The 12088-nt window shown below is 43.1% G+C and overlaps 1 protein-coding gene across 1 annotated transcript in view; it reads left to right on the forward strand.

Annotated features, from left to right (window-relative positions):
• itsn1 (intersectin 1 (SH3 domain protein)) overlaps positions 1 to 12088 on the forward strand; it is a 53676-nt gene that overhangs the window by 25892 nt on the left and 15696 nt on the right. The window contains exons 20-30 of the mRNA XM_083988449.1: positions 225 to 484; positions 2333 to 2598; positions 3375 to 3552; positions 3639 to 3725; positions 4600 to 4751; positions 5264 to 5343; positions 5442 to 5614; positions 5711 to 5756; positions 5854 to 5975; positions 6072 to 6195; positions 8873 to 9067. Of these exons, the coding sequence (XP_083844575.1) occupies positions 225 to 484; positions 2333 to 2598; positions 3375 to 3552; positions 3639 to 3725; positions 4600 to 4751; positions 5264 to 5343; positions 5442 to 5614; positions 5711 to 5756; positions 5854 to 5975; positions 6072 to 6195; positions 8873 to 9067 (1683 nt within the window). The remainder of the gene's footprint in view (positions 1 to 224; positions 485 to 2332; positions 2599 to 3374; positions 3553 to 3638; positions 3726 to 4599; positions 4752 to 5263; positions 5344 to 5441; positions 5615 to 5710; positions 5757 to 5853; positions 5976 to 6071; positions 6196 to 8872; positions 9068 to 12088) is intronic.

Raw genomic sequence — 12088 nt, forward strand, 5'->3', positions numbered from 1 at the left:
GATATTTACAGGGCTTCACGCTAGTGTTCATGGGAAATGGAGTCTTCCTTCAGGCAAAACACTACCGCTTTGGTCCACAGGCGCCGCCAAACTCAACCAAAACTGAAAGTTCTTTAGTACTGCTTTAATTGTTGCAGCTCTATGATGTGATAACGAGTCTGTCAGACTGTAGCAGGTTAAAATGAGTGAGAACCCTGATCCGTCCTTCTGCTTGTTATTCCCAGTGGAGAAGACTCCAGGACCGAGTCTGTTCGACCAGAAGGCGCCAGCGGTGCCGGCGGTGCCCAGCGGCTTCGACCAGCACCACCACCACCACCAGACGCCGCCGCCGCCTCCGCCACAGCAACAGCAGCATCATCATCATCATCAGCAGGTGCATCCGCAGCAGCAGCCGCCGGTGAAGGTGGTCTACTACCGCGCGCTGTATCCGTTTGACGCTCGCAGCCACGACGAGATCAGTATCGCCCCTGGAGACGTGATCATGGTAGGTACTGGAGTGTGTAACGTATGTAGTGTTTATACCACCGCGTCCTTCAGCCGGCGACCGCGCTGAGGTCGTGTGACTGTGCTGCTGCCATGGCGACGGTTAAATAAAAGGAAATTCACCTGGAAGGACTCAGAGTAATGTGTGTGGATATATGTGTGTGTGTTTTGTTATTGCCTCTTGTTTGTGTAGCTGTGTCTCTGTCTTAATCTACTGTACGTATGTGTTATTTGTGGAGTGTGTGTGTTATCTATAGTGTGTGTGTACGTGTGTGTGACCGCACGCTGTGTGTGTATTAACTGTTTCCTCTCTCCTCTGCTGTGCAAACTGAAGGTGAAGGGGGAATGGGTAAGTTCTTGCCCCCCTCTGCCCAAGTGTTGTGCCTCCACCAATCATAAGCCAGCTCTCATTTTCTCACGTCGTCTCCATGTTCATTCATTTACCGGTGGATGAATGTGTTTGTTTCTTTTTTTATTATTATTATTATAATTTTGTATTTATTTATATAACAAACTCATTCTAATCTGATCTGTAAATAAATGTTGTCGTGGTTGTTTTTGATGTGCAACATGAATGATTGTTATGTTTGACTGTGAACCAAACAAATATAAAACCTTCACAGTCTGCAAATTAAAAAAAAAAAAAAACAGAAACATATTTTTAATAATGTCTCCATAAATTAACATCCACATGAATAAGATAAAATAAACTGGTCCAGCTACATCACCAGTCAGTCACTCCTCTCACTTGGCAGGTTTTGAGTAGAAACCTGCCAAACTGGCCTGAGAGCAGCCTCACCAGTGTGTTGTGTTGTAACCTCCATTTCAACATCAGTGGAGTAAAGATGAGGCTCGTCCAGATTTACGGTTAAAAAAACAAAACAAACATAAAACAGATCAGTAGTCCAGAACAAACTAGGTTTTTATAAACCCGAGTAAATACAGAAACAGGACGACATGTTATCCTCAAGTTGACAAGAAGAAATGTAAAGAGTTTCTTGAAAACCAAACAGCTCTGGAGCTACAGCACAACATTAACAGTTGAACATATCAAGTTTACCGTAAATTCTCAAATAGACGTCGGTTTGGGCAAATAGATGCCGGTCTCAATTAGAAGCCGGGTCTATTTCTGTTTTCTGCAAGTTCTTGTGAATGTACAAAACCTCTCAAAGCCCGCAATCGCCGTTAATCGGTGTCAATTAAACTTCTTCACTGGATCCGACTAACCCTTACCCTTCTATTCTTACTCTTTTAAACCGTAAAAATAGAACGAGTTTAGATGATTTTCCGCCTTTGCTGAGCATAAGATTTGTTCAAAATGAAATATTAGATGGCTCAGTTCAGTAGGTGAAGCAAATAAAAGCCCGGGCTTCTATTGGAGAATTTACAGTGTGTTATTTCTCCGACTTGATCATCTGCTGATTTGGTCATTTACTTCCTGGAATTGAGCTCAACTGAACTGGAGCTGCGTGACAGGCAAAAAACAACAGGCAGATATTGTGATTTCACTTGTAAACGGTCATTTTTTGCTTTTGATTTTCACTCCAAAGAAATGAAGATAAAATTGATGTGATATCGTTGTTGTTCTGAGAATATGATCCTGTTGGCATAGCAACACAACACTTTTGGTGCTGCGTATAATGCACAACAATCCTGTGACGCATTTTACCTCCAGTGATTTGCATATTACACTTCGTCCAAATTGTGATTTCAATGACACAGTGATCGATTTCGCGGCCCTAACCTGATCACACACACATCTCATCTGTGAATCAGTTCCTCTGTATGTGTGTGTGTGTGTTTTTGGGTTTGTGTGTGTGTTCCTCACTTGTCTCCTCTGCTCCGACAGGTGGACGAGTCCCAGACCGGCGAGCCCGGCTGGCTGGGAGGAGAGCTCAGGGGCCGGACCGGTTGGTTTCCTGCCAATTATGCAGAGCGGATACCTGACAGTGAAGCACCAATCAGCTTGCGCGCCACGGCCTCGGCCACGCCCCCCTCCGCCCAGCAGCAGCAGCAGCAGCAGCCGATGACCACGCCCCCTCCTGCACCGGGGGGAGGACACACCTCCTCCTCGGCGTCCTCCGCCAACAGCAACTGGGCCGACTTCAGCACCACGTGAGTCCTCATGACGATGACGATGCACAAGAAATAAAACTTATTAAAGGATTGTTCTGACATTTTAAAGGGATAGTTCAACATATTGGCAAATTGGCCCATTGCCATAATCCCTGTAGTCTTAGCAGTAGGTTTGTTACCTTTAATTGTTGGTGCAAGCTATTTTTAGAACAGCGGAGCAGAGCCGCGAGCTGCTCAGAGCTACGCTACGGAGGCTCATGGGATTTCTTGGTTTCCCTCATCTAACTCATCAAATACACAAGTTGTGACCTGCACATTCACCACGCTATGAGATAATAACGGAACGTTACAAGACAGAGTTGTTTTAGAGGCAAATTCATGCAAAACCATGTGCCTGATGTGCGTTGCCTTCAAGGACAGGTTTTCAGCAAGCAGTCTCTGTATTTACCTCTAAAACAACTCTGTCTGGTAACGTTGTGTTATTATCTCATAGCGTGGTGAATGTGCAGGTCACAACTTGTCCACCAGAGCGTTGTGGAGTTGTTGGATTGTGTATTTGATTAGTTTGATGAGAGAAACCAAGAAATCACATTAGCCTCCGTAGCATAGCTCTGAGCAGCTCGCGGCTCTGCTCCGCCGTTCTAAAAATAGCTTGCACCGACAATTAAAGGTAACAAACCTACTGCTAAAACTATAGGGATTATGGCAATGGGCCAATTTGCCAAAATGTTGAACTATACCTTTAAGATAATAAAAAAGCAAATAAACTGATTTAATAATAATTAATATGCGTCATGTGGGCGTGTCCTTTCCAGCTGGCCCTCGAATACAGCCAGCCAATCAGACAGCGAGGGCTGGGACGCCTGGCCGACCTCCTCGACCACCAGCCAGAACCCGTCGCTCGGCGTTCCCTCGGCGCAGCTACGGCAACGCTCTGCCTTCACGCCCGCTACCATGACAACAGGCTCCTCTCCTTCGCCTGTGCTGGGCCAGGTAACAAGTCTGATTCTGTGAACTTACTCCTCCTCCTCCTCATCACAGCTTGTTCTGACGTTGTTGCTGTAACTCGTGTTTGTCAGGGCGAGAAGGTGGAGGGTCTCCAGGCTCAGGCCTTGTACCCGTGGAGAGCGAAGAAGGACAACCACCTCAACTTCAACAAAAATGAGGTAAACAAGCTTTCTCATACACAGGTGCAAATCAGTAAATTAGAATATCATGGAAAAGTAGTTCAAGCCAATATTTCCATATTATTAATGCTTGTAATATTTAAATTTATTAGATACTGAATTTTAGGTCTTCGTTAAATGTAAGCAATAATCATTACAATTTAAAAAAATAAATAAATAAATAAAGACAGGAAATGTTTCATTCATTCTCTGTGTAATGGGTCTATATAATGTATTAGTTTCACTTTTTGAATTGAATTACTGACAAATAAACTTTTCCCTGATATTCTAATTTATTGGGATGCACCTGTTTATGGGTCAATGACAAATAAAAAATGTTTTAAATGAATGAAAATAAATAATTGTTTTAAAAACATCAGATTTGTCAAAGTGTACATTTTGTATATGTGGATTTTATGTGATTTAAAATTACATTTGCACCATTTTTAACAAAAGTCAGACTGAATGCCCTTGATAATGTCAAATGGTACAACCACAAAGAATGATAAATATTAAATATTTTATCCACCTACAGTGTACTTATAAAAAAAATTACTTTCTTCTGAAAATTGAAATAGATTTTTTCTTTTTTTTGCTGTATTTGTATATTTAAATTTTGATGCATTCGGCAACTCTGTGCAGGACAACCCTGTGTTTTTTCTAAATAAGGTGACAAATTATGTAAAATTTGTCAAGTAACATAGTGTTGCATTGTAAACGTGATACAGTACACTTGTTCCACATTTGAGTCCAGACTTATTTTCCTGTGTATAGTCAGATTTATTACAGGTACATCACTTTACATTGGGTTGCATCGCGTCGTTGACCCTCGTATATTGGAATTTAATGGGATTAATTGTTGTTGTTGGTGTAGATCATCACCGTGTTGGAGCAGCAGGACATGTGGTGGTTGGGTGAACTGCAGACAGGGCAGAGAGGCTGGTTCCCCAAAAGTTACGTCAAGCTCATCTCGGCCACCATGACGGCCCCAGCTGGTCCCACAGCAGCGCGCAGCAAAAACACTAGGTAGGTTCAGGTCAAACTGGGATTTTAACTCACCTTCACTCCACATGGTTTCCTTTCTCTTAAATCTGAATCCTCCTGACGATATGTTCTGCTGCTTTAGTGTCACCACACTAGTTAGTTTAGGATCCATTTTGTCCTGTTCTCATCTCATTTCTTTGCTACATCTCCTATCATTTAATCCCTTAGTGGGAAGTGTAGTTACATAATCCACAGGCACGACTCCTGCAGCCATGTGGAGACTAAATACCAGTTTTAACTTATTTTAGTTATTTGTTTATTTGTAATGGGACTGTGCATATTCGTAAAACATACAGAAACTTGATATAAATGTGCCAGATTTAGCTCTGGAGCTAATTTCCATCTGTAGTCCCATGGTCCACAAACACAATCACTGACTGGACTGTTTGAAGAGCATCAGTTTAGTTAGACAGTGGATTTAAAAATTAAAAGCCTCATATTTTATTGTAAACTTCAGCTTATTTATATTTTTACCCTCCTCTTTTTTGTTCCAGTGAGTCTGGAGTGTCAGACAGCCCCCCCAATGGGAAACGACCCTCCCCTTCCCCGACGAAACCCTCAGACTCTGGAGAAGGTAACACACACATGCAAAACACGTAGATACGCGTGTATTTTATTTTAAAAGGTCAAGCAGGTGATTATCACTGACTCTGTGTTTGTGCGTCTGTGCAGAGTATGTGGCCATGTACACGTATGAGAGCAGCGAACAAGGAGACCTGAGCTTCCAGCAAGGGGATATCGTCATGGTGACCAGGAAAGAAGGGGATTGGTGGACGGGCATGGTCGGGGGAAAGACCGGAGTGTTCCCGTCCAATTACGTGAAACCTCGAGACTCATCATCAGAGGTGAGAGCTCATTCAGAGAGCGATGACAGGTGTGTGTCTGTGTGTGTTTCAAGGTGATTGTTTCTCTAAACTGTATTTCTGTTTGTTTGTTTTAAGTCGCTGGGACCAGCAGGGAAGACGGGCAGCTTGGGAAAGAAACCAGGTGAGTTTCCTCTTACTCACCTTCCCTCCAGGTTTCAGGTGGATCAGGATCAGGATCCAGACTAACCACATCTTCTTCTTGTCCTTCCCTCCGTCAGAGATCGCTCAGGTGATCGCCCCCTACAGTGCGACGGGAGCAGAGCAGCTGACGTTAGCTCCAGGACAGCTCATCCTCATCAGGAAAAAGAACCCGGGGGGCTGGTGGGAGGGGGAGCTACAGGTAAACAACGACACAGAGATCATATATAAGAGGCAATAAAAAGAAAATCTACATCAACTTCATGACTTGACGCTCTCTTTGTTGCTGCTGTTTCAGGCTCGGGGTAAAAAACGTCAGATCGGCTGGTTCCCGGCAAACTACGTGAAGCTGCTCAGTCCCAGCACCAGCAAGACGACGCCCACCGAGCCCACGCCCCCGAAACTGGCTCCTGCCAGCACAGGTACAAACACATGATCGACCATGATTATACAGCTATTCATAAAGTTTGGGTTGATTCAAATATTTGATCAATTAAGGGCAAAATAATCACATTTTATCAGGGATTTTTTTCAAGTGCTAAACAATGGACAAATATGCTGCTTAATGCAAATGTAACATTATTCAGGGATGCAAACAGCGCGCCGAAAAGCGAAACTCGCTTTTTTCATGACCAATTAGGTGACTTGTGTGAATCATTCAGATCCGAAGAGTTTTTGTTTTGAGGGGGGGGGGGGGCGTCTCAGCGTCTCAGCTGGGGTCAGTAAAATGTTTTTCTAACAGGCTGACAGTGACAATCACGTGAAACTGAGGCGAACTCATTCATGGTTTCTGATCATACTGATAACTGCCTACCTCCAATGTTGACGCGCGACGTGCGCGCTCGTTACGTACGTACATTACTGTGTCAGGCAGGTGTCTCCCACGGAGCTCTGCCCCGTTTCAGAGGTGAAGGAGAGACGTCGCCTCCACGATGTAGAATGTGTTCAATTAAAGTGAAACTAACACATTATATAGGCCAGGGGTTCCCAACCTTTTCCAACTCGGGGCCCACTTGAAAATCTAAAAAATGTTCGAGGCCCACCTTCATCCCTACATCGACCAAATGATGCGTTCTCAGAGCTTTTTTTGAATTTTTATTTAATGATAAAGATTCAGGACTGAACTGAAATCAGGGGGCATTTAGGAAGCTCCACAGTCACTACTGTAACACAGCTGATGCTGCCAGTTGGAGGAGCATCCTGACTAAATCCTGAATAACAGAGAAGGCTTCAGTTTGGGAGAGTTCACTTTCATGTTCACTGAGAGTGAGACAGTTCACAAGTCCACAGTTTGGTTTGATTTACATAGTTGTTGTTTTCCTTTTTTTTTTTTAACTCTCCAGAAACACCATTCTGTTCATTTAATTTTAAAGAATATTAATAGTTTATTTTTATAAAAAAACCTTCGCGTCGGTGTCGTGTCTGTAAATTGTGAAATAACTTTTCCTCGATAGAAATATGAGACGTGGTCGACAGGTTTCATTCATCCGTGTTTTGGCAGACAATACAAATAACCAATGATAATGAGATTTCCACCGCGCCGAACCGATCATGTGGCTGGAATAGAGCCAGTCAACAGTAACATGTGCATTTGTTTGGGTTGCTGCAGATGTGCACATCAGCTGACATCGCCGGTAAAAGAGAGAGAGAGAATGAGTGTTGTCTCGGAAAAAAACACTAGTAAAGGAGAAGTTGGACAAGTGACTGAAAAGACGCGTGGTGCGCAATGGAGACACCAGACAGCTGGAGCGGACCGCGGTCACGGTGCGGCCGCTCTGCTGCTCACCTCAGTGTGTGCGACAACTCATTCATGGTTGTCTCTGATTATACTTGTAACAGCCGACCTATTCACCTCCAATGTAGACGCGACGTGCGCGCTCGTTACCCAAAGCGGCGCGTATCCGCGTGCATTCGGTGCGACGGCGCCGCCGTTTTCCCCCCCGTGCATGTCCGTTGCTGTGTCAGGCAGGTGTCTCCCACGGAGCTCTGCCCCGTTTCTACGGTGAAGGAGAGACGTCGCCTCCGCGATGTAGAATGTGTTCAATTAAAGTGAAACTAACACATTATATAGGCCTATATGTCCATTACACACTGAATGGGATGTTAAATCCCATGTCTTTATTTCTTCTGTTTATTTTAATAGTAATAATTGTGAAGACCTAAAATTCAGTATCTCCAAAATTGAAATATTGCAATGGTTTTTATTTTTTTAAAGCATTTTTAATCTAGAAATGTTGGCCTTCTGAAAACTGTCCATCTATATGCACTCAATACTTGGTTGGGGTTGAACTACTGGAAATTGACTTTTCTGTGATATTGTTAATGGTGAGGCCCCCCCCCCCCCCCCCCCCGCCAGACAATTCCTCTCTTTTTTGGTCCTGACCCGTTTGCATCCCTGATTATTATTCAGTAACTAAAAAGGCTAAAAACAATGACAAATATTGTCATAAAGGCATAAAAACATTTGATGGTTCTATCTGATTTTGCTCAGCTGATTCATTTCCAGCTAAAAAAAAACTGTTAATTACGTGTCAAGGGAAAAAAAGCGCCATTAAATCTAATTTGCATTCATGTTTTCAAGTTTTTGATGTAAATGTTTGATTTTGTTCTAAATCAACAATATATGTAAGTTTTCCCAGGGATGGTCAAATGTTTGCAGATGCAGACATGTGATTAAACTGACATAAACCAACAAAATCACTGACCTACACTCTGTATTTTCTAAGAAAGGACCTACTAATTTCCTTTCTTAGGTATAATGCACCATTTCTAAAATAAGAAAGTAGTTTTCTGTTTGAACGTTCGAGGTATAAGAGACTAAATCTGGTGAATTTGATGAAAGCCGACATAAAACATCACGACTAATACACAGGAAATCTGTTGTGACATTTGCATTAGAGCTGATAAAAGCTCTCAAGTCTCTCAGAGTGAAGACATTATGAAATATTTAACAGCTTCCTGGATGCAAAATGTGAAAAAAATAAAGATGAAACTGTTTTTAAACCAGTTTTTAAAGGTTATTTAGTTGTCTGAGAGGTCATCTGTGTGTCATGTGACCTTCACCGTCTCTCTCCATCGTGTGTGTGTGTGTGTGTGAAGCTCTGTGCCAGGTGATCGGCATGTACGACTACGTGGCGCAGAACGACGACGAGCTGGCGTTCCAGAAGGGTCAGGTGATCACGGTGCTCAACAAGGACGACTGTGATTGGTGGAAGGGCGAGCTCAACGGGAGGGAGGGGCTGTTTCCTAGCAACTACGTCAAACTCACCACGGACACTGACCCGAGCACGCAGTGTGAGTGTACACAAACACACACAAACACACACACACACGACCCACGCACACACCATGTACTAAAATGAACATAATCTCAATGTAACACTTACACACTGAAACACACTCTTCTCCTTCACACACACACACACACACACACACACACACACACACACACACACCCCAGAGCCAGGTGTGGAGATGCTGTCCCTCTCTCAGTCTTTGACCCCCCCTCCCCCCTCCTCCCCCCTTTCACCTCGACACTCCTTTGGGCCTCTTTGATAAACCTCCCAGTCATGCACCATCTCTGGGTGGTGTTTGTGTGTGTTTGTATGGCGTGTTTGTGCATGCATATGTGTGTGTGTGTGTATATATTTATATATATTAAAGGGATAGTTCAACATTTTGGTCTTAGGAGTAGGTTCGTTACCTTTATTGTCGATGCAAGCTATTTGTAGAACGGCGGAGCAGAGCCGCGAGCTGCTCAGAGCTACTTTACGGAGGCTAATGGGATTTCTTGGTTTCCCTCATCAAACTCATCAAATACACAATCCAACAACTCCAAAACGCTCTGGTGGACAAGTTGTGACCTGCACATTCACCACGCTATGAGATAATAACAGAACGTTACAAGACAGAGTTGTTTTCGAGGTAAATTCAGAGACTGCTTGCTCAAAAACTGACCCCGACGGGAACGCGCATCAGCAGTTTTGCATGAATTTACCAGCAGGTCACAACTTGTCCACCGGAGCGTTTTGGAGTTGTTGGATTGTGTATTTGATGAGGGAAACCAATAAATCCCATGAGACTCCGTAGCGTAGCTCTGAGCAGCTCGCCGCTCTGCTCCGCCGACGAACCTACAGCTTAAACTATAGGGATTATGGCAATGGACCAATTTGCCAAAATGTTGAACTATCCCTTTAAAATATATATTTAAATATATATATGTGTGCACACATTAGTGTAAAGTTGTTTCCCCCTTTTTTCCTGCATGTGTTCCCTCAGCATGATCCACCATAGACTCAGAGTCTCCAGAGCAGAGCACAGAGACACCGACACAGCTGTGCACAACGGTCGTATTAACAGTGTGTTCATGCACTGTAACTAAAAATAAAAAAGTAGTATCTAATTGTTCCATGAAATTGATCAATTAAAGCATAAAACTAATAATGAATATGTTGTTGTGGCGGTGCGTGGCGCAGTGGGTAGAGCGGCCGTCCCATGTAGAGGCTACAGTCCTCGCCGCAGGCGTCCCCGGTTCGAATCCCGCGTCGGGCAGACCTTTCCTGCGTGTCATTCCCCCTCTCTCTGCCTCCCCATTTCCTGTCTATCTCTACTGTCATCCCTATCAAATAAAGGCAAAAAAGCCGAAAAATATACTTAAAAAAAAAAAAAAAAATATGTTGTTGTATGAGAAAAATGAATATCATTTTCAGTCTAGCTACAAATACTGTAATAGATACATGGATGTACAGATAATTATTCAATTCATGTGGGCCACTGCTTTTAGCTGAGGTGTATAAGTCAAAATTTAATTAATTTGGGCTGTAGCTAAAACATGTTTACATTTTCTGATCAATCTGTTATTAAATTTGACAACTGATTGATTGGAAAAATAATCAAACAGTCTGTCTGCAGATTCCTGTCATGTCTGATACAAAAACCAATCCATAACTAATTACATTACAAAAGAAAGAAGAGCAGAAAAATCATTTTTTGCATGATAATTGATTAAATCAGTTAGTTATCAGGATTGTTACTGATTATTTAGGTGAGATATTGAGATATTTGTGGTAGTTAACTTACTATAAGGTTGAATTTTAATAAACAATCCTGCAGGACACATTAAACTCAGGTCAGTAAATTCACAATAAAGCAACAACACACTTAACTTTTTAAATTTAAGAACAGAACAGCACAGGTTGTGCACAGTCTCAACATTTGTCGCCAAAAAAAACTAAACAAAAAATGCTTAATCTGGATTTTTAATATTACAAAAAACAGAAATCTGCCTAATTAATTGGTTTTAATTGATCACCGTGTCTGATCGATCGCCTGCTCTGGACTCTCCGGCTCTATGCTCGGGTTAGACCACACCTCCACACTCTGTCTTGCTGCACGCTCCACCCACCTAGCACCCGATTGGTTGTTGTTGTTGTTCTTGTTGTTGTTCCTGTTGTTGTTGTTGTTTTGTTTAGTTGTTTTTGTTGATGTTGTTGTTGTCGTCCTCTCTCTAGGATCATATCATTACCCAGAACCCCCCTCTCCTCCTCAAAGCCCTCAAAGAGACCCACTAGGCCACGCGCCCACTAGGCCACTCAACCAATGGGGACAGCACACCAAGAGGTCACATGACCCCGGAAAATGGCGACTCTCCACCAATAGAAGCCAGAGAAAAAGAGAGAGAGAGAGAGAAAGAGAGAGTGAGAGAAAAAGACAGAGAGACAGACTGTAACGTTAGGACTCTCTGTCTTTGCATGGCTCTGACTGGACTTGGCCAAACTCTGTTTATATATGGCTCTGGCTCCAAACAGCACTGTTCAACAGGAGGGAGATCAATAGTCAGGACTCCTTCTATTCCTCCTCCTTCTTCTTCCTCTTCCTCTTCTTCCTCTTTCTTCTTCTTTTTCCTCTTCTCTTTCTATTCTTTCAGTTTAGATAGAGAAGGGAGGAAGGGAGGGAAGGAGGGAAGAGAGGAGGGGGGAGGAGGAGAGTGAAAAGAGGAGGAGTCGAGACTATTGAGCTCCTTTCTGCCAGATTGGACTGATGAACATGTTTTTGACTGGATCACAGTGACTGTATACACACACACACACACACTCATATATATATAAACACACACTCATATATACACAAACACTCATATACACATACACACACGCAGCCCTGTGTTAGCGTGGTAAAGTGGATAGTGGGTCATTTTGTGGCTTCATGGGAGAATCTGTCATTAAAAACAGTAGCTCAGCTCATCCTCCCCTTCCCTCCTCCCTCTCCCCCCTCCTCCTACTACTTTTTTTTTTTTTTAATTATTTTATTTACTTC

Source organism: Trachurus trachurus (genome assembly GCF_905171665.1).
Source record: "Trachurus trachurus genome assembly, chromosome: 15".
Lineage (NCBI taxonomy): Eukaryota > Metazoa > Chordata > Actinopteri > Carangiformes > Carangidae > Trachurus > Trachurus trachurus.